The sequence below is a fragment of the Bactrocera oleae genome, chromosome 5 (assembly GCF_042242935.1).
Source record: "Bactrocera oleae isolate idBacOlea1 chromosome 5, idBacOlea1, whole genome shotgun sequence".
NCBI lineage: Eukaryota > Metazoa > Arthropoda > Insecta > Diptera > Tephritidae > Bactrocera > Bactrocera oleae.
The window spans coordinates 39,974,018-39,998,923 of record NC_091539.1 but is presented as its reverse complement, the minus strand read 5'-3'; the positions used below and the strand labels follow the sequence as shown (position 1 = coordinate 39,998,923).

General features: G+C 32.4%; 1 protein-coding gene across 13 annotated transcripts in view; it reads left to right on the top strand.

Moving 5' to 3' along the window:
• The first annotated feature begins 308 nt into the window (after positions 1-308).
• The window catches only part of HDAC4 (histone deacetylase 4), a 40,594-nt gene continuing 15,996 nt past the window's right edge, over positions 309-24,906 (top strand). For 3 of the 13 annotated variants that reach the window (XM_070109606.1, XM_036366248.2, XM_036366245.2), the window contains exons 1-4: positions 311-659; positions 1,372-1,792; positions 2,065-2,108; positions 15,718-15,833. In XM_070109606.1, the coding sequence (XP_069965707.1) occupies positions 2,075-2,108; positions 15,718-15,833 (150 nt within the window). In that variant the 5' untranslated portion in view covers positions 311-659; positions 1,372-1,792; positions 2,065-2,074. The other 10 variants (XM_070109603.1, XM_070109605.1, XM_070109604.1 and 7 more) reach the window with 8 other exon arrangements.

Genomic DNA, 24,906 nt, shown 5'->3' with positions numbered 1-24,906 from the left:
AAATTGTTTCACACTTACTCTTTTTTTAAGAAAAATTAAAGAACTTATTAGTTGAACTTATATTGTTTAAAATCAAACTTGTACATACATATTTGTATATGCAACAATTTAGAATATTTACGTTTTAGAAAAATAATTCGAAATATTGCTTTCGATTTTTTTATAAACGTTGAGAAAGCATTTTTCTAAATGTATGGATAATATGAGTAATTGTACAACCTTAAAATCTTAAGACGAAATATGTTATAAAACATTTTATCTGGTAACACCAATGGAACGTGTGACACATAGAGAAAAATAAATGTGGAAGGATATTAAGTGTAAAAAAGAGATTGAAATCGAAAATCAAATCAGTCCAAGTGAAAAAATTCCATAAGGCGAAAGCAAAAGTTGGTAAATAAGTTCTGATTGGATTAAAATGTGGTAGTGAAAACATTGACCGTGAAATAAAACCATTTGGATTGTTCCAAAACAAATATATGAAAATATCTTGACAAATCAAAGGTCGTGATTAATAAGTGTGCAAATGCAAAGTGGCAACAACAAAATTAAGGTTACAATTGGTGCTTAATTAGGTTTCGAGAGATTCCCGAGACTTCGTTTCCAATTAAAAAAGTGACGAACTAGTGAGCAACCGAACACAAAGTTACATAGAGTAGGTGAGGATAGACATGTCAGACGTGTACTTAAATACATAAATAATTCGATATGTATTTAGCATTGCCAGTGTTTCAGAGGTTATCACAAAGGAGTTAATATGAAAACATAACTCTAATAACCATGTACACGTATTTATGTAAAAATTAATTGTGGCTTTAGCATCAAAAGCTTATTTTATTAATTTTCTAAAAGTTTTTGTTTCTCTATGCCAGTCCGATTTTGGTATTTACGTTCTTCATTTATGTATGTGCATTCATACTATGTGATGTTTTTGTAACAAACCATACTGGTAATGGAAATATTATTTGTAGAGAGTGACACCCTCAAACAAGTGTCCTTAAAAATTTATACTAAACTATTTACTCTATACATCATGTATGTAATACAAATTATGCGCTCAGTGCTACTTCGCTCCAGTTCTAACTAACTATATAAAACCCTTCATGCCACTTCCGCCTCTCGCGTTTTTCTACTATAATAACGCTGTATCAACATTCGGCTGCCGTAGTTGCTAATGATACATCAATCTTGCGCTCTTTACGAGTTCTGCACCCATCTGGGATACATCTCTTTGTGGTCTGCTGTTCAACTCCATTATTTTGCGCAATTGATTGTTGTTCGGTCGTTTGTCGGTTTATGTAACAAGTGTGTTGTTGTGTTATATTGTTATTGCATTGTGCATTAAATATTCTGTTTTACACATGTATATAGTTAAATAATTAAAATTGAATGCATACATATGCCGAGACATCGTAAAACAACAATAAATACGAATAAAGTTTACATTAAAAAATATAAAAAGACGTTAAACCCAAACAAATCTAATGAATTTTGATATAAAATAATGATTTGTATAAATGCAAATGGATGAAATTAGTCAAAATAACCAATTGGCAAGTGTTTTGCGCATCTGAATATTGAAAATTGCCGTAACAATTTGAGTTTTCTAAATAAGAGTTTATAAAAGTGCTGATAAATCCTTACAAAAACGCGCATATCCATATCCTCTATTAAAAATACAAACGAAAACTCGCAAGTTTACCTTAAAAAAAAATTATTTTTATAAGAAAACATAATAAACAACTCGTTTCTGAAAACGATAATGTAATACCAAAACTTGGAAATTATTAAGGTATGTATGTGCATATGCATAGGTGTGTACATCAATGTATACTTTTAGAATGTAGATATTTAATAATTACTATGTACATATGTACGTTTGTATATACATATTTTATATTAGAAAAAAAGCGTATATTTTAAAGTACAACAAATTAATTTGGGATATATAAAATATACGTACATAGTTATTGTCCAAAATAAAACAAACTCATATTTTATACATAAACATACTTGTACACATAATATGCATATCGCGTTAAACCAAAATCTTTTCTTCCACAGACTCATCACGATGACTAGTCCAGAAAATAGATTAACAAACCATGGTAAGTTAATGTATAACTATTAAGATGTTTTATGAAAATAATACCTTATAAACATTTATATATATTTGAATTTGTACCCGATGGTTTAGCATTTTGCAATAAAAGGGGGGTTTAGAGTGGGTATGAGAGACCCAGAGATTAAGTAACCAGAACGGACTTTGATATATGTACATATGTGTATGTGGCCAAGACTGTCAACTCGGCAACAAATTTGTTGGGGAATGTTTTATGTCGCTAAAACAGCAAAATATCGGGTTCAACCACTGTTGACTTTTATTCTCTAATTGTTGTTGTTGTTGTTGTAGCCGCAGAATTTTGCCAAGTTGACAGACCTTGGCCGGAATAAATCCGGGTCCGTTCCGGTTACGTAGACCCGACCGTCGTGGGAACGGTTTATTCTTTTATTCTTTTATTGATAAGCTGCGCTCACAATTCTTTTTATGCTCATCGATAATTCCCTATGTAGGTAACGACATATATAATATATAGTATATATATATATGTATGTTTGTATGTACACAATAAATATATATATGTTAATTCGCGCACAAAAGGAGAAAAATAATTTTTATTGAATATAAAGCTGAAAAGGAATCAGAGAAATACCGAAGAAAACCCACGTTTATTGATTTTAGTTATTTTTAGAAATTACTTGCCTTCACAGCAGTTAATCACGAAATAAATATTCTGCAACTTTACGAAACAAGAAATGAAAAATAAAAAACAAGTCCTTTTCCACGCGCCGGCTAACTCCAATAGCTTCTATATACATATGTACAAGTATATATATTTTTTAATGTATATATATAAAATTTGTATGTAAATAAATATGTGTGACAAAGCTAATAGCTCCTACCACCGTCTCGTAGGCTCACGGCTCGTTGCTGCACACTTGCACACCTGTATAGGTGCGGTGCCACTGCTTTTACCTTCATATTGAAGGCTCCACTGGTTAAAATAGCTTCGAGTTTGATATATGAAAAGGAGGAGTAAATACGTAGAATGTGCATACACAAGTGGAAAAGCCTCGACATTAGGTAAAATATTAGGATATTATAACAAGCAAACTGGAGAAAGGCACCAATACAGCACGGCAAGGTTAAATGAATTAAGGCAGGACAAGGTAATGTGTATGTACAAACATATATGTATCTATATGCATACACACACACAAATACATATATTACATGTAAGGAAAGTCAAAGTTCAAACGGAATAATGTGAGGAATTTTAAACTATAGGTGAATGTGGCTAGGTTGTAAATAATGCTGCATCAATTTTTCTAATCTGTATATCGCCAATAACGCGGCGAGTATTGATTTCTAACTATTTCGGTTGCCAGGACCATTACTTGAAATAATTAGGTCACCAAAACTCTTCCTAATAAAGGAGACCTGTTGAAATGATGAAGTTGAAATGTGCGAAGCACTCTGTAAGTTTTGACATGATATTGGAATTTTTAGACATTACTGTGTGGCAACTCTTTGTACCGAAATTTGCAAACTATACTGATCATAAATTTCAAAATAATTTTTTGTTTTCAAACCGTTTTGATGGTTATCCCATTCAATACCACTTAAAAACACCCCATATACGAATACATACATGGTATGCCGTGAAGACAACGTCTGAAATGTCGAAAAAAATTCTGTTAAAGTTTGAGCTGTTAAGATTAATATTAACAGGTGGTGTTTTGTGATTCTTGATTTCCTATATAAATAACACAGGAATATTTTCTTATTTTCTTTGGATGTTTACTGCTTTTGAACAAATTATGGTATAGTGAAAATGAAAACTTATTCCTGTAGTGAATTTAACGACTCTCACAAAATAATGCCGAAAAAACACAAAAAATACGTTTCCCAAAATGTCTTTGAATTACATGCTTCTTTTGCATTTTTATTGATGTTTTTGAACGCTATCTTGACGTTACATTAATATACATATGTATGTATGTATATCCACTTGAAAGTTAGAAAAAATGCAAAAGGGTAAATTTTTATATTATATTAATTCATTTTACAAATTTTGGATTCCCTTGTACCCATATTCGATCTCCAGGTAGACATCTGAAAAAAGGTGTCTGGCAGTGAGGAACATTTTTCTGCTTAACAGTATTTCAAATCCAAAAACTGAACTATAAATGAATACAGATAATGATCGTGGGACTAGTCATTTTGATTTTTGACAAAGTGGCAGCTTCTCAAACACAAAGCGTTTTTGTGAAGAAAATTACAACGACTCTAAAAACAGCATTTCGAGAAAAACCGCGTTTAAAGTTTTGGGAGCCGATTATACTAAGTTGACCAATTTTACAAATACGCTCATATCTATTTGCCGGATCAAATATGTGTACATACATTCGATTTATGTACATTACTATATGCAAAAACAATTAGATTTTTTGAAATCAACAAATGAATATAACCCTTACAGCTAACATCTATTCCAACTAAATCTCCAGATATCTCGCCAAATAAAAAAGTTTCCTATACAAGCACTTGATTCCGATCGCTCGTATAGCAGCTACAATATATGCCATAGTGGTTCGATATCGGCCGTTCCGACAAATGAGCAGCTTCTTGGTGAGGAATCGTCGGATGTAAAATTTCAGATCGATATCTTAAAAACTGAGGGACTAGCTCACATATACCATACATACACAGACGGGCATGTCTAAATCGACTCAGTTCGTCAGTTCGCCTTTTGGGTGTTACAAACATCGTGGCAAACTTAATATACACTGTTGCGGGTATAAACTATTTATTTGAAAAGTTTATTTAATTATCTTTATAATGCAATATTTGCCTGACTCCCTGACTATGATAACATAATACTCTTAAGCAACAAGTTGTGCTCGGGCATAATCAATCAATTGAAAAACCACACTTAATATTTTTTTTAATATGCAGCATTTTAATAAATAATTATTTAATGTAATGTGTTAGTGCCAAAATTTGTAACAATAATAATCGTTGTTTTTTCCAATTAAAGTAAACGATCCATAAAATACACACAGGTGTACATATATATGCATGTACTCATGAGCACATATGTATATATGTATATGTTAATCAAGTGTATTTTGAATGTGATTTGAGCGTTCTTCTTTCCTTAGCGTTTCTTCGTATTTTGTTTTTGTTTCTATTTTCGTCTGTCGTATTTTGTTTTTATTTTGCAAATAGCTTAGATACCCTGAGGAGCTGAGCTGAGGAGTGAGTGCATCTCCACTGAAATATTAACCCCCACAAATACGCTGATAATGCCATATATCTCACTTGTTTATACATTACATATGTACATACTATGTATATACCACACATACATACAAATATATATATATATATATATATACATATGCCTTTTGTCATTCTGTTCGTTTGTTGATATATCGGCTTGACGTTAAGTTGGCACGCCACCCACTCTTTATCCGCTCTCTTTCACCCAGTTTGTTTTGCAATAAAAATGTGTGTGCCTCTCGGAAATTCTCCATATTTTTGCTCTCTTCAAATGCGCTCCGAGTAAATGCTGTAATATAAAATACTTTGTATATATGGTTATAACTAAGTAAATACTTACTATATCTCTACATAAGCAATCGCGTATAACACTTTGTATATACATATGTATGTATGAATGCATGTGTATAGACGGCAGCGGTAGTGTTTTGCTTTTTGTTGTTTTAATTACTTGTTTCTGTTTCTAAATATACAATCCGCAGCTATGCACGATTTATAAACGAATCTAAAAATAGAACGGCAGGTCACGGCCTATTCAAACACCCAACGAGCTATGTATGTACTTGCACATACATACATACATAAGTACGCAGATAAATACAAATATACTTACATAGTATATCGAATACTGCTTTTTTTACATTTATTTGCTCTTCGACTTAATTCAATTTCATTTTGCACAGCCAGAGACTGTAAAGCTGATAAGTAAAATAGAAATAAATATTTATAATGTGAGAGCTAAAATTGTTCACATAAATCGCAGATGTTTTCTTGTAGAGTCAACCAATGGCATAAGGAAATAAATAAGTTCAGAGCCCTCAAAGGTATTTTCATTTTTACAAACTATGTGCATATATGTATGTATATGTAAAATATATAAATATAAATATGTATGAAGTATGCATCATTAATGAGCCAATATTCCAAGAATCTCTCAATTAATGTGAAATAACTACACAAATCACTACAAACTGATATCTATACCATAGATACTTATATATCGTATATACACTCCATCTATGTACATAGGTACATACATATGTATGATTTGAACACATGTATAATATATACATATAAAGATATCCACTGTTTAAAACACCAAAGTGTTTTTTCACTTTGTCATTTTTAAAAGATATAAAAAAGTGTATACCATATACACTTAGCGGCAACTTAGAAAAATCGTTAAAAATTACCGTTTTTCACGAACTTCAAAAAACTTAATTTTCTGATCGACACTTAGCAAATTACATTCAGAAACATACTAAAATTAATGGAACCTACTTGTGTTCTTACTAAAAACAAAACCGTTTTGTAGTATTTACAGTGGTTACTAACATGCAAGATCAGGGTTTGATCTCAGTTTTGGAACCATGGCAACAATCAATAACAAAGAAGTTTGTAACTCCGGAAAGGAAATATATACATGTACATACATATATAATATAAATGATCAGGGTGAGGAGCTGTGCTGATTTAGCCATGGCCGAATGTCTGTATAAACACGAACTTGTCAAGTGACTGCTCATTTGTCGAAATTGCCGATATCGGACTACTATAGCACTTATCTGTCATACCTGACCGATCAAAATCAACTATATGGAAAACTTCTTTTATTTGACAAGATACATACGAGTACCTTCATGAAATATTGCATGGACTATTATTTAAGATAACGCTACAATCCCCGAATATATTGTTCAGAGCGGGTCATAGCATATAGCCGGCATACAAACTGACTGTTCAAAATCAAGATAAAGATTTTCATATATCCTTTTTGCAATAAGAAATGCACCTGTGAAGAGTATTAGCTTCGGTGCAGCCGAAGTTAACGATGTACATAGGTAGGTAGGGAACTTTCGAGTGTATGTTTAAAGCTTCTCATGAGAATCTTTCAACGTTCTGAGTCGGCTGAAAGTTATAGGTTCCTCCAAGGAACAATCTTACGACAATATTGAAAAGAAGCTTGACGCGAATAAATATTGTACGTACATAAGCATCAATTATTTGTTTGTTTCGGGGGTTTTCGTCTTATATAAAATTTACTGGAGGGGTTGCTGTCGGAGTGAAAACAAATCAACTCCAGTTGCTAGTTTGGTAGTTTTTTGTAGTCGCTATTTCATTAAACTTACAAGTCAAAACGAAAAACTATTTTGAAAACACTATTTACTAAGGTCAAATACTGTGTCAAGTTCTGCTTCATTAGAATTAAGTTGTTTCTCCTACCCAACCATTTCCAGAGCATCTTCTTTCGAGAATCCGCTGAAAATAAGATTGTTGAAACAAAAACCAACAATTAACGCGTTTTACTTACGCTTTTCTCGAAACAATTAACTTAAAAATAAAAACAATTTGACACAGCTGATCGCCGCGTTACCAACTAACTAAAATTGTCCAAAATCTTTCCGAACTGTTAGTTTGTTCAAATGACAATTCGTTACAACCATAAAAATGGAGAAACAACGAAATAAACATGATCTCTATTGACTAAAAACCCGATTTCAATACCGGTTTAATAGCCACAATTCAAATAGACAGACATCTATTTCGCCGAAGTTTTTATGACACAGAAGTTTATTTCTGAATCGGAATCTAAATTTAAATTAATATACATTCACATTATATGTATATATGTACATATGTATGTACATGTATATGTACATTCCTGCTTCATATAAGAACAATGACAATTTATTGGGAAAAAATTGCGAAAATCATTTAAACATTACTATAAACAAATATTCATACACTGCATTGGATGTTAAAATTATAAAATAATATTTTTTATATATATATATTTTTTTAATTTTATAATTTTTTGTTTTTAAGTTAAAATATGTAACAAAAAAAAAACAATTTTTGATTTTACTTAAAGACTCGTATACCGGATTACCCTAATTTGACCAAATGTTTATATGTTATGCATACATATGTAAGTATGTAAATACTATACAAGTATTGACAAGTAGGATTTTCAATTTGTACTATACATACTGTTAGTCAAGTCGAAGTTAGTGGCGCAGGTTGGAAAATTTGATTTGGCAATGGAATGCAAACATACATACATATATATGTGCATATATTTGTAATAGAAGAAACGGTACCGACAAAAAGGTGAAATGCAGAATGGTCAGAAAAAGTGCGATTGAAAATGAATGTCAGGCCAAAGTTTGTATACGTACATATGTACATACCATAAGTCTATAGAAGTATGTATGAATGCGGGTACTCACGAGCGACTCCTTCCAATTCGCGCACATAAACACGCACATGCGCCAGATAGTTGGTGAGAGCCAAATGTGAACGCGTGTGGCCAATAACAACCACAACAACCGAAGCATTTACGCGAATATTTTGTTTTACTATACATCTGAATCTTAGTATTTACATAGCATACACAGTCCACGAAATAAGTATAGCATACAAGCTAAAAATCTCTTCTATTAACCGTTATATTTCATAAAAATCTTTTTTATGTTCTTTATTAATAGAATTAACTCAGATGTTTATTACCACAATGTTTAAAAACAAAAATTATTACTTAAAGAGAAAAAAAAACAAATATTTTATATAAAATCAAACATACTTAAAATATTAGGAATTTATAAGGTTACCGTTAGCTAAAATAATGGAATTTATACGTCTCAGCATGGATTCAATAAGAGAGCGAAAGGTGGAAAGCAGTATTTTTTCCATTCAGCTTCAATACACTTCCTTAGCTCTCTAACATAATTAAATTGTTAAACAGCGGAATAAACTTGATGTGAAAGTATTCCTCAGAGATCCTCAGAAAATCCATGGCTCCTCACAAAACCCTTCCGGAAAGTCTATTAAGACGCTGTCTAATAGTTTAACATAATTCATCGGTTTGATTTTATGCGTTATAAAACAAATCGGGGTTGCATCATTATACAGGAAAACTCCCCATACCATGAGAGATCCTCCCTGGCAATTTCTCGAATGACTTATTTCAAGTGGTCGTCGAATATCTTTCCAAGATTTGTCATTGCCGACGCAGCTTTTTTTCTCTCGTCCATCCCACAACAAGTGTCTTTGATCATATTGCATCCTTGCAGTTGTGTGTCGAGGTAGCAACTTAGGTTGAGACGCTCGTTTGACATCCTGGACGTTACTATTCTCTTTTAAAATCTGCTGAGCTCGACGCACAGGCACATTTAGTTGCAGCCTAATTTTTGTTTTTATTGACTGCCAAAAACTTTATTTACCGCTTCGCTTGGAAGACTACTAAAAGGTCATTACCAAAAACGAACAAGTACGTCGCAATTGCTTATATGTATTAATTCTCAAAAATCGCATGTCTACTTCCATAAATTCCCTTTCTTAGTTTGTACACTATACTTATTTCGTCGACTGTGCGTACATTAATAAGTGTACATGTATGTATGTATGTATGTATACGAATGTATATACGAGCGTCGGGCGAACTGGGTATTCTCGCTGTCCAATGAGATTGATAAAGCACATTGGTTTTATTCGTCTTTTAGCTCGCGCTCAGAACAGTCAATCATATTTAGTTGGCGGGCAAGCTTGTCGTTTGTCGGTTATTCGGAATTTATATACGGTAAATGGAAAATATAAAAACATAACAATAATAAAGCATACATTTTGAAAAGTGGTGTGAAATAAATAAACAAACACAATTTTAATAAAATTATAAAAGCTAAAATCATACATGCATGCCTATGTTTATGTTATGTAAATTCATATAATATACCAAAAACGGGTGTTAGCCGAGCTCAAAATACGTACAATATTATCAGTAATCAAGCTTAGTGAAGAATTCAAAAAAAAAATTCCATAACATAAAATCTCAAATAAAAAATACTCGTGCCAGAAAAGCGAGGCTTCTACTATTCTATTTTTATGTGCTCGTTTGCCTTTGTGATTATCAGCACATGTTCAATTTTGTTCTTTCCTTGAGAATAGTGAAAAATCGTCTGAGCAAAACCCTTAAAACTTACATAAAAACCAAAAACAAAAACATAAAAGTGTCATAATTCAGTGCAAATATTCGTAATTTGTTATCAAATTGGGCTTTCAAGCACCTCCATATTTACATACCTACGTAACGGTGAAGTTATACTGAAGACTACGACATTGTTGATACATACATAGATTCCCCTTGAGAACGTGTCTAAACAATGTTTGCATTTAATTAAAATCTTGTTGAGGTGCTAATGGCGGCATTACCATGTTATACAGGTACATACCTACACACAAACATATATTGACTTACGTTGATTTTGATTGAAAAGACCCTTATTGTGCATAACTATTCGGCGTAAGTATGACATGACGATTATTCTGATTATATATGCGTGAATGTATGTATGTATAAATACGTAAGAAAACCTCGAAAATACAATAAATATTAAGTATGTTTACACACATGTATGTGTGTATGCGTGTGTACAATCTATTCTATTTTTAGAAAACAATTACCGTGTATAAGCTTTTCAAAGTTAATTAGAGAAAAAATAGAAATTGTAATGTGATTTTATTTATTTAATGCATAAACTTGTATATATACTTTTGTACATACGTATATACATAATAATAGATATCAAACACAAAAGTGACAGTATAAACAAACAAGAAAATATAATTATAAGAGTGTGTGTGCGTATGTAAACAATTGAATTTATATTAATAACTAATTATATACATACTTATATATGTATGTACATATGTATATACATGGTATATCAAGTGCATAGAAGCATGCATAAGACATACCATATATTTTAATAAGGTAAACCTATTACTTGGAATTTACTGTTAGTATTATAATCGTAATTTCGTTTTTTAGTGCAATTTAAACACAATTTTTTTGTGGTAGTACATCCCATGGAAGCTGCAAAAGCTTCTGGCGAGTCATTGAGGCCTTGCATTATCCTGGTAGAACAGTACACTTTTTCTATTGACCATACTTGTATATTATATTATGGCCTTTTCTGTTTGAGGGCATCACACAATTTGTCCAGCTGATCAGAATACACTTCAGAATTACGTGTTACACAAATTTAATCTTTTAGCAATTTCTTCGACGATTTGCATCGACCAAAGACTTTATTTTATCCACATCGGCTTCAAGATGCCTTCCAGGACGCGGACCAATTTTGGCATTGCTGTTCGGTCAACACATCTTTTCCGTACGCATCACGTAATTTCGCCTTGATTGAACTGCATGTTTATATTTTTGATAGTAAAAAAATGAAATATGCTGAAAATGCTGTTTTCGATCTTCCATCTTCGATAGGTCACCAAACATAAACTATCCCAAAAATATTTCAGATATTTTTGTACAAACAAGCCTTACTATATCAGCTACTAAAATATTATTAAGATCAGCTGTCGTTATTAAGAGAAATTACTTGGTGAACGACCCAATATATTATATTCAGATTATGGATTAAGAGTCTTGTTTAGAAACAGATATCTAAGTAAATTTTGCATTATTATATTACGTTGCCCACTTAGGTAGGACGACGCATCTAGGCATATAGGGTGCCTGCAGAGTGGACGCTCGAAGCGAAGGCGAGCGTAAAGCTGATTTTGATCAGTGCTGATCAATATTCGGCACCGCAGAGTGGATGCGAGATTGTGGGTTGATTTCCACGCGTACTTTGGCATTATACTCGTACATGTTTACTTTTCTTTTTAAATATGGTAATTTTATTTGCACTTACGCAAGTGAAAATAGAAAACATGGACTCCTCAGATAAAGAATATTTGGCCACCAGCTCTGTGCTTAATATAAAAAAAAAACATGTAAGGCGGGGCTAAGTAAATCTCCATGTCCGTATGTCTGTCTGTCGGTATATTCGCGAACTAGTTTCTCAGTTTGAGATATCGATCTGTCTTTTACTTTCCAATAAGCTACTCATTTGTCGGAACCGCCGGTATTTGATCACTGTTGAATATAGTTGTCATATAAACTGATCGCTCAAAATTAGGTCCTTGTACGGAAAACTTTATAATCTCTGAAAATACATATATGTAGTTCAGATCGGACCACTACAGCATATAGCGTATATAAGAAATCAATCAAAATCAAGTCTTTGTATGGAAAACTTTAAAAGAAGACAATTAAACAAATTATCCTCACGAAATTTGGCAGGTGTTATTGTAAAAGGGAACGCTATACTTTCCGAATAAATTATATGTACAAATTTAATGATTGTCCTTTGAACAGTCCTTTAAGCCAATTATTTAAAACAATTCATACTAAAAAAAATTTTAATTTCTATTTTCGTGACACGTTTCACGAAGATAATTACGCCACCAAATTGTAAATTCAATTTAAATAACTATAAAAACAAATACCGCTTGTTGTAAGCTTTTGCTCAAATATCAATATTTTGCGTTTCACATAGTAAATAAAAGAAACTTAAAAAAATATGTTTGTTGTTATTATTGACAGAGAAGTCTAGTCGCTGAATTATTTTTATAAGCTTTTCAGTTAGGTAGTTTATTAATAAAGCTAACTAATTACACACATACATAAATATGTACATACATGTTAGTGGATATGTACTTATATGTACATCAGTTTTTTGAAACTTTTAAATACTCTCCGTCAGTTTGGATTTCATTGCTATTGTGGTCGTCGTCGACACTACCTTATCGATGTTTTTACATTTTTTTTCTAGTTTTATGTTATTGTTATGTGTTTTTTTTTTGTTGTATTTGTCTACCCTTCATTCAATTTTACTAATAAATCAAACTAGACACGTGTCGATGCTTTGCTCGCATTTCAAAAATAGAATTTGTTACGCATATGCACACATACATGTTTATAACACACATACATACATATTTATTCCAGAGTTATTTTAGAGATATCAATTGACAAGTAATCTAGTTTTAAATTCATTATTGCTTCATTTTCTTAAACCTATTGATAAGTCAATCAGAAAATTATTAGTTGTTGGTTTTATCTATAATTTATAAATGTTGTATGTATGTGTGTACATACACATACCATCTTCGAGTATAAATGATAAAGTATTTGTGTGTTTTTATTTTGCCATAGACTTCTTGCGGGCTTTAAGCAAAATACATACCTATATTTGAGTTATTTATAAATTTTTCCTCACATTCCGGTGGATAATAGCTTTATAGCTATATATACACACACGCATAGATTATGTTCTAATTTATAAAAAATATTTAATTAAAACATATAAATTTATATTTATAAGAGTCTATGTGAAATGCGTGCTCCATAAATTTTGAAAAATTTCATAAAATAACGGAACGTTATATGCCCAGCATACATAAAAGATATTTATAGTAATTCACTTAAATAATTATATATACAAAAAGTGATATTGTATAGTGTTTGTTTTTGTACGAACTGCTTGAGTAAATAGGAAACATTTTATTTAATTAAAACATATTATTTTTTTTTTAAGAATTATTTAATTCGCGGCCGTCGCAAAATTTCCACCAAATGTTTTAAATATCGCCCATTTATTATTTTGACGTTCTGAATTTTTTTTTTAATCTAGGTGTATTAGACTATGCAAGTGGGCAAGCCAAAAGTAAATCTTTTTGTCAAGTACATAAGACGAATAGATTGATAATGCACCGCATTACCAACAAGCATCGGCCCTTAAACTTGGGATTGTATATTTTTCCCCACGAAGTTCCAAGTAATCACTAGTAAAAAATTCACTGGAAGTGACAAAAACTATGGGTTTCTTCCATTTCTCCAATACAATTACTGTGATAATATACAAGCATGGGACAATATGTTGCTTTAATCACTATATTATTGCAATATTTCATTTTCTACACCTCGTGCACATACATACATACATATTTATATAAATCTCCATGTCCGCACTAGTCCCTCAGTTTGAGAGCTGCTCATTTGACGGAACAGCCGATATCTGACCACTGCAAAATATAGCTGCCATATAAACTGATCACTCAAAATCAAAAGAAATTTGACATATATTACTGCAACTTTATAATCTCCGAGAATATAATTCAGATTGGACTACGAAAGGATATAACTGCCATACAAACGACCGATCAAAATCAAGGTGAAGATATTTCTATACCCGGGAAATATATTTTATTCAAAGGCAATACCAAAATTTTAATTGCTCATGAAATTTTAGCTTTTGCAACGAGATACTTTAAGTCTATTGATGAAATTTTTTTTTTAATTTTCTAGTCCAAGGCTACATATATAAGTATATATTTTAAAATTTCTATATTTCATTTGTATAATGAATTGTTAGAGACTCAGTAGACGGCTAATTTTTCAATATTTACTGTAAATAACCTCATCTTAAGTGGGAGTACTTACAAGAGAATGTCGTGAAAACAAACAAATCGTAAATCTTTTTTTCTAAAAAATGATAGTGAATAAAATGCTAATTTTTAGCTAAAAATTAAAATTTTAACTCAAAAAACAAAACTAAAATTGCGTATGTCTACTATTTTTAGTCACACCCCACAACACCTCTCAAAAAATTTTAAGTCGTAGATGGCGGCTACGCAATTTATTGTTTCCAATTCTAAGAAAAAATTATTTTATTTCAATAAACAAATATATTTATACATCTGTGTAATAATCTTATGTATATATATATCAATATATGTATAAGTCTATGTAAATAAATTAATTATTCAATTATAATGGGCTTTTTTTCAGGAAATCTTTACTTTTATTGGAAGTCAAAGTTATTCTAGATACATATATACATACATACATACATAAATTATATTTTAGTATAAATTATGCTTACTGAATTTAAAAATTATAATTCGATAACGCTCACACAAAACCGGAGAGCACACTTCCAGAATTATTTTATTTCACCCAATTCCAAATCCAATTCCACTCTGAGAATATACATAAATATGTACGTTTATATGTATGTATGTGTGTATGTGTCTGTACGAAGTTCAATGATTTCGTAATAAAAAATCCGAATATAACTAAATATTATTTGGGAAATAAATAAAAAAAATATATTCCTTTGAATTTGTTCTTTATATAAGTCTAATTAGCTAAATATACTCGTATATATTCGTATTTTAGTTTTTAGCTTTTAAAACACAAACACCACCAAAGGCAATATAATATTGCATAGGTATGTGCATACGCATACAAACATACATACTTGTATATACATGTGTACACATGTATGTATATGTGCAGAAATTATTAATTCGCTACGTTCAACTCATTCATCCATTCGTCTGTTTATACTGTAAATCATAAACATTTATTTCACTACTATTGTTGTTGTTGGCAATAATATGATTCACATTTAGCTCTCTGAATTCGGTGGTTTTATTGTATGTACATATTTTTGCCTTTTTCATTGCAGATATTGCGCGTGAAGCCGGAAATGATGAACATTTGCATATAACGTCGGGAACAATTTCACTTGAATACAAGCAAATGCAACCAAACGCAACCGATTTAGATCAACAGATATTGGAGGTGTGTATTTAACAGTTATTTATGTACGTTTCAAACGCTAAAACAAAACACAAAACACTATGTAAAGAAATTGTTCGGTGCTGATTGAAACTAATCTCAAATAATATCATTTGATAATACGCCCAGTTTTGAAAGATATAATTAATTTTTCAACGGTTTTAAGTTGGAAAACAAGACATAACCTATTGAAAGAGTTCTAAGTTCGCGAGTTGTATTTTTTAAGAATTTAAGGAGTGGAAAGTCTGGTCCGAATTGGCACGTACCCATTTTATAACAAATTATATTATATTAAGGGGTTGGGTCTCTAGATTGACCTTAAAAATGGCCTAACTTTAACAATTTATTTTGGGAATAAGGAAAAATAACTCGATTTTTATACTCTCGCAACCTGTTGCTACAGAGTATAATAGTATTGTTCATCTAACGGTTGTTTGTATCACCTGAAACTAATCGATTTAGATATAGGGTTATATATATATAAATGATCAGGATGAAGAGACGAGTTGAAATCCGGGTGACTGTCTGTCCGTCCGTCCGTCCGTCCGTCCGTCCGTCCGTGCAAGCTCTAACTTGAGTAAAAATTGAGATATCTTTATGAAACTTGGTAGACATGTTTCTTGGTACCGTGAGACGGTTACTAAGCTGCGCAATAAGATACAAGACTGTTATTTGGTACACAGGATCACATTAGGGAAGAACATCTGCAGTTAAAACTTTTTTTTAAAAGTGGGCGTGGTCCCGCCTCTAATAGGTTTAATGTGCATATCTCCTAAACCGCTAATGATATAATAACAAAACTCACTGAAAGCAAATGTTTTTAGAACCTTCTACCTACAGTGTGAAAATAGCTGAAATCGGGTGGCAACTCCGCCCACTCCCCATATAACGGTACTGTTAACAACTACTAAAAACGCGATAAATCAAGCACTAAACACGCCAGAGACATTAAATTTTATCTCTGAGATGGTATAAGATGACTTTATAGGAACCGCGTTCAAAATTAGACAGTGGGCGTGGCACAGTCCACTTTTAGGTGAAAACCCATATCTTGAGATCTGCTTAACCGATTTCAACCAAATTCGGTGTATAACGTTCTTTTCATATTTCTATGTTATAGTGCGAAAATGGGCTAAATCGGACTACAACCACGCCTATTTCCCATATAACACCATTTTCAATTCCATCTGATTCTTTCACTTTCCACTATGCATATCAAGCAACAATGATTACATCGGGGTAAAACTTTGCGTGAATAATACGTTTAATGTATGCCACCTTGTGACCTAAAATTGTCTAAATCGAACCAAAACTGTTTAAGCCCCTAAGTACTAAATATGTGGACCCCAGTGCCTATAGTTGACCTTCTACCGAAAATATCAGCCAATCCACAAAGAAATCTCAAACGAGTATACCATTTGACTTTGCGAGAGTATAAAATGTTCGGTTACATCCGAACTTAGCCCTTCCTTACTTGTTTTTATTCTTTTTTATATATTATATATACAAAATGTCACTGCATGGCAAACTAACGTTTCACAATATAAAGTCCTCGAAGTAGCTTTGCATTTGTATAATGGTATGGAAAAAGTTTCAGTTATCTGTTTTGAAATTGCTAAGAAAAAATTCAGAGAAATTAGTAATGTGGTTGGCGAAAAAATTTAAATTGTTTCTCAGTTGGTCTAGTCGCGTGTGCTCACATAATTAAGTCATTGTAACAAAAGCCGTTATTGCAACGATCTACGAAAAAAAAAATATTAAGAAAGTGAAAAGTGTATTGTCTTCACTAATTTAAATACGTTTTTTGAAAGTTTTATAAATAATAGTCGAAAATAAGAGCTCAGCTCCGTGTGAAAAAAAATCATATGGGAAAGGTTAAGAGAAATATGCAATATTTTAGGAAAAATCAGATCATTGAAAATTTTACCCATAAAAAAACGAGAAATACAACATTTAATGACGATAGGCAAATAGTACGGATGAGCCAGGGGAATCCTTTTTTGACCTCACGTGAAATTAGAGCCCAAATGGAGCATAAACAAGGTGTACGTGTATCAGCATAGATAGTCCGCCGTAGATTGCAGAAAAACTCCCTCAATGGGCGAATTGCACGACGTAATCCGAACGTACCAAAGAAGAACATTCTTCAATAAATAGAACGATATTTTGTCCAGCTGGTAGCAAATGCCATAATTTATAGGAATATAAATGAAACAGATGGGCAAAAGTGCCAAACATCCATTGTTGACGATCCCAATACCTTATATGACACTACGGCAAAATTCATCCCTTTGCGTCGGTCAGAAGCGTCAGCGATGAACTAAATTTATCAGTTAATACTGAAACTCTTTGTAGGCGATTGTCACAGAATAAAAAGTCCACGAAAAGTACCGCTACGAAAAAAGAAACATAGGAACATGAAAAATAGGTTCTTAGACACCTCAGAAATTTGCAATAAAAACCTAAGCAAGTTGGATTTCTAGAAGGTCCCATTAAGGTTAACTCAATTAATTTCGATATATAATATTACACAACTCAGTATCTTCTCGATTATATTACTGTGTTTAATAGAACCGTTATGTGAACAAAATCTGTTATTGTATGTGCAACATGTTACGAGAGTATAAATATTTATTAGGAAACTGGTTTATTGCTGGATTTTGTCTTCATGAACCTATAATGAATTTTTCCGGAACCTTCTACGGGTACGGTACGGGCCATTTTGATAATTTGTCTTCGAAAAAATCCCTAAAAAGTAAGTAAGAGTAAATATTCTTAAATAAATTTCATCAAATGTTATCAAAACTAAAACATGTACTATAGAAAACTTTTGAACCGGATACTTTTATCTCCTCCAATTTGTGGCTCAATATTCAAACTGTCCTACCGAAAGGGTTCAGTAGACTCTTCTGAGCGAAATCTGAAATATGCACTGAGTTTTGATACTACCTCTAACCGGCACTACATTCTAACTTTTTCTCTAAAACATATAATGCTTATATGGTCGATCCCTCGAGCTCAACTGGCAGCTTCAGAAGGCATTCATCGTTAACCTTATCCTCGAATATTAGAAATACTTGTTAGCATAGATATTTAAATCGCTGTTTAAAAATATGTATATGTTGTCGGTGTGGTTGATCTAATCTAATCCAATACTAATACCTTCTTAAGAAATGCAATATCCATTAGGCGACTAAATCAAAATTAATATTTAAAGAAAAACCTTTCTAAATCCAACAAATATTTTCATGATCGCTAAAAATAAATTTTGATAAAAATAGTTCACACACCGACTGATAGAGGTGCAAACTTCATCATTAATTCAATTCCATTGCATGTGAAACAGCGTGCAAAATACAATGTGTATGGCAAATGCGTTGGTGTTGAGCTATAGCTGAGCCATTTACATTAGCCGGAGCCACTGCCTCCAAGGCAATTGCATCAGCACCAGCACCACTAGTACCAACAATAAATAGCATCAACATCGACAAAGCCATCACCAGCAGTAGGGTCACAGGCACAGGCAATAGCGATGTTAAAAGCAAAGCAAAGGCTTCGTCGACAACGGTCGTATTATTTTTGGCTCAGAAATCAGCTCTCCACCAACCTATCTCTCTCGCAGAGAATCTAAATATAAATATGTACAACTTAATGAGTCTATTTATTGTCTCTACGAAAATGTGTATTTTGCGCATTTCTAAATAAAACGGCGAAAGAGCTAAAAATAAAGTTCGGTCGGATGCTATATATGCGCGCCAGTATCGGTGCACGGTCAGAACATGCTGCTGCCTGCCGCCTGGCGAACGAACAGGCGAATATAGTAAGTTAGGGCTCGGCACGGATACGGGACTGATTTGTATTTATACACCATCTATATATACCTATAGATGTACCATAAATATATATATGTATATGTATATGTTTTTTTGTGTTTGTGTAATATTGCACATGTTTTACAACGTTGATGTACTTCCAAGAATACACACATCATCAGTGAGCCAGTGTGAACGCTATAAATTGAATTTGTGGCTTCTGCACTGCACGTTTTGCTTCATTATTATCACATTAGATTGCATGTACCTGTTGACGTCCTTCGGTTAGTGCAGTGATTAGCCCGACTTCAATCTCAAAATAGCATGGACTTAATGAGCGAGCTCATTACCTATTAGCCGAATGGATTTGCTCTGAAAATATACTTATTTACTTGCCAGGTGTACCGATATAAAATGGGCGGTTTTTTGTGAAAATGTAATACTAAACAGTCTTTTAATAAGACATAATAAGAAACAGGCCTATGATTGACCATTGCTATGTGTTTAGACGAACTCCTTCTGCTGATGTTCTCAAGTGTGAATCTTTCTGTTATCAGACAGATGAATAGCCATTGCCACCCTGAAGACGACTTCTGTTGAACATTACATTACGGAAAGATATTGACCACCTATCGAAGGCAACTGAGTCGGCAGTCGCCATTTCGTACATATATATTATTGATTACTATCCACCCTTGCTATAGTATGGAGATATGCAAACTGATTTTTGGGCAATTGCCTACACTATTTTACGAATTTTGAAGTTCAAACACATTAAATTTCTTTAAATCAAAACAAATTTGAGCAATTCTGCCCAATACGTTTGCCTCCCAAAATTGTAAACTCTGGGTTGTTTTCTAGTATACTGAATTCAGTAGCCATCCACAAATTACAGTGTTGTTATAGTATCCAAAGCAAGTTTACCGCAATAAGGGCGTTATTCACACTATCAAATTTGGCTACAACAGTGACAAACGGTCACACCTTTTAAGGTGCTCAGATGAACATTTTCCATTGCTTTCGGTGTGTGTCTCGACATTAACCGAGGGTTCCAAGATTCCGAACGGTTGATAGATTTATTTGAAAATGTTCTTCCCAATTCTTAAACAGTTTGTACTGTATTTAGTTTTTTGTTTAACAAGTATTTAGACTTGTCGAAAGCTGTCGAAAAGATCCCAATATTTTCTTTCCAAGGTAAATAGAGTCTTTCCCATACAAAACCACTTTGATAAGTTGTTCCATCAGCGGTTGTGAAGCTCTGCCGATAAACACTTTACACCTTAATTTTTTTAACATTTGAATGAGATAAGAGCGATTAGCGGTCTATTAAAGTAAGAAGACAATGTCATAATTGTTTTTTAAACTGTGTAAATAGCTCAGAACCTCTATGAACTTTGGCTTATTGCAAATTTGATTAATCTAATCAAAAAACATTCGAATATGATTTATTCAACACATTTTGCTGTTTTAATTTATGTATATATATATATTTATTTATTTATATAAATATATACGTGCGATCCTATTTGAGAGCGGCCCGTTAAGTATTTAACCTCATCGCTGTCAAATTTCCGCCGAATCGAAATCGGATATTTTTGTTTTGACTGATTGCGAATGCGAATGCCGTATACTTTGGCTGAGAATGTTATCGTTGCTAAAGAAGCTTACTTTTTCGATCTCCTAAAATGTATTTTTAGAAGTGCTGAGGCAGATTGAGCATCGCTGGCTTAAATTTATAATTTATCGATTTAAATTGATACTATGTTGAAAAATAAGTCCCAATTTCTCAAAATTTTCGCCTTTCATAGGTTAAGTACTTATTGGATCTGCCTCGTATAGGTATTAAATGGATGTATGTGAATGATGAGTATATGTAAATATGAGCGTTCATAACGCATCAGCGTTTAATTCCAAAAACATTTTTGGAAACGACAGTAATACATGATTCATTAGTAAAAGCTGTGCATTATTTGACTGACTCATATTTGTTCATATGTTTATGTTTATATCATAAAAGACCTACACGATTGACATTTGGACCGTATACATACGCACAAACATGCCTCAGTATAAGTATACGTATACATTTTCCTCAATACGTGGAACTAAATATTTAAAACCACAAAAAGGTAGGATATAATAATATCTAATATTTTACATAAAAAATAATATCCATTTAATCGCATATCAGTAATTGAGATATATTGAGAAAATTAAATTCACTCAATAAGAACATTTCTTATTAATACTTTTTATTGTTATATGTAATTATTTAATAAATTCTACACAACAGATTTATCCTACGTTTGTGGCACATATGTATATATGTACATATAGGAAATTTCGAAAAACAGAAATAAATATGTTTACATAAAGTAATTCGACCACTTCAATAATACATTTGTGCATATAAACATATATATATATATGAGAGTACAGACTTATATATATGTGTATCAATCAATTTCTCTTTCTTATGGGAAAACACTGGACTAATAGTCGAACAAAACTATGAACCGAAATATGGTAAACAAATAAGTATATACTGTATGTACTCGACTATGTACAGACGTATGTACATAATGAATAAGAGTTTGTATATAATATATGCTTTTGTCATTCAAACCAATCTAGCGGCGCATAAGTAAGGTAGTATAGGGTATTTATTAAGAGGCATAGAATTTCCGAGCGGGTTAGCTATCAAAGAAGCTACCAAAAAAACATATCTGTTTGACATTTATAGTCATTATACTTTGGTAATTTGCTAGGTAAATGCTTATGGTGCACCGAAACAAAGTTAAACAAGTAAGGAAGGGCTAAGTTTGGCTGTAACCGAACATTTTATACTCTCGCAAAGTCAAATGGAAACTCGTTTGAGATTTCTTTGTGGATTGACCGATATTTTTGGCAGAAGGTCAACTATAGGCCCTGGTGTCCACATATTTAGTACTTAGGGCTTGAATAGTTTTGATTCGATTTAGACAATTTTTGGTCACAAGGTGGCATACTTTAAACGTATTATTCACGCAAAGTTTTACCCCGATATAATCATTGTTGCTTGATATGCATAGTGGAAAGTGAAAGAAACAGACTGAATTGAAAATGGGAAATAGGCGTGGTTGTACTCCGATTTCGCCCATTTTCGCACTATACCATAGAAATATGAAAAGAACGTTATGTACCGAATTTGGTTGAAATCGGTGCACCGCCCACTGACTAATTTTGAACGCGGTTCCTATAAAGTCATCTCATACCATCCCAGAGATAAAATTTAATGTCTCTGGCGTGTGTAGTGCTTGGTTTATCGCGCTTTTAGTATTTTTTAACAGTACCGTTATATGGGGAGTGGGCGGGCTTGTCACCCGATTTCAAACCACCCCCCCACTCACCCATTCACACCGTCAATAGAGGTGCTAAAAACATTTGCTTCCAGTGAATTTTGTTATTATAGCATTAGCGGTTTAGGAGATATGCACATTAAACCTATTAGAGGCGGGACCACGCCCACTTAAAAAAAAAAATTTAACTGCAGATGCCCCTCCCTAATGTGATCCTGTGTACCAAATAACAGTCTTGTATCTTATTGCGGAGCTTAGTTATGCCAATTTATTTGTTTTTGATTTTTGTGGGCGTGGCAGTGGTCCGGTTATGCCCATCTGCAATACCAACCGTCTCACGGTACCAAGAAACATGTCTACCAAGTTTCATAAAGATATCTCAATTTTTACTCAAGTTAGAGCTTGCCCGGACGGACGGACTTTATATCGCATATATCGGCCAATATGTCAGTTGTCTTAATAAAAATAAGAAAGCGTATTTTTCTAATAACAGTAATTGATAAAATTGGATGGAAATTTGCCTAACCCTATATAACTAATATCAGAATTTTCGAACATTCGTCTAACTTTACTCCATATGATTGGTGATGGTATGTGAGGTACCTTAATGAAACCCAGGGAGCATTCTATTAGTACTTAGCAATAGTATGTACTACCCTCAACTCCCATATACTACATATAATGATTTTCGTTTTTCTAACAAATTTGACGGCGAATATGTCGATCAGTGTATCAGTTACATATTTATAGAATTAAATATGTTCTCGAGTATACCTGAGCAATGTCAAAATGAATGCCCTTTCTCTATCCTCAATATACCCCATAAAATGACTTCCGTCTGTCCGCCTGCATTTAAGCCAGGTTGGTCGAAATGTGTGATATTTTAATGACAAGTTTTAATTCAATGGACAAGTTTTCTTAAATATTATATGGTTTAGCGCTGAACTAGAATGGAATCGGTCTATAACTTGGTCTAAACCTCATATCCTAAATATAATGAATTCCAATTCTCTGGTTGACGTTTTCCACGTCAACTCAATATATTAAATTTAGCCTTTTTGGTAGAGTTGATATCGCATACATATATATCACACTTGAAGTTGTTTTTAGTATAATTTTAGCTGAGGCGAACTAAAACTAAGTCTAAATTTATGGCCTTCAATATAAGTCAAGAAGATACCAAATTGATTGTAATTTATTCACGATTTAATCGAATAATAAATGTTAAATTCTTTCGACACATGTTTTAATATAAAGTTTCGCTAGCACCTGAAGGAATTTCCCGTGTTTTGATTCTTGCAAGTTGCAAGAGTATAAAATGTTTGGTTACACTCGAACTTAGCCCTTCCTTATTTGTTATTTAATAAAAAAATAAATAAATGTATGTTTTGTAGAACTTAATATACTTTATTCATTCATTTGATTGGTTGACTTTTGAAAAATTTTGGATTCTCTCGATCCCGTTGACGATCTCCAGGAGGAGATTTCTCTCGTGGTGAGAAAGATTTTTCTGTATAAAATTACCTGTAATCCAAAAACGAAATAAATGTATTATTATTACAAGTATGTGTAGATGAAATTTTTTACAAAATTGCGGCTTTCCAAAAAAAGTTTTGTTTTTTTGTAATTACACAAAAGTCTCACCTAAAACTCGAAATTATTATCAAAAATTGTATTCCTTCGATCATAAAAATATCAAGTCGATCGTATTAGGTGTCTCGGAGTGTTTCCTCACCGACACTAAGCAGAGCATTTCAAGAAAAACGAGCTTAAAGTTTTGGGAGCCGATTATTAAATTTAAAAATTTTTGCAAATACGCTCTTCTTCCCAAAAATTCTACATCGAATGTACAATATACATATATTAGCAAAAGTATCAGTTTTTGTAGTTCAAAAGTGGATGTAACCACTTAAGTCTGATCTAATG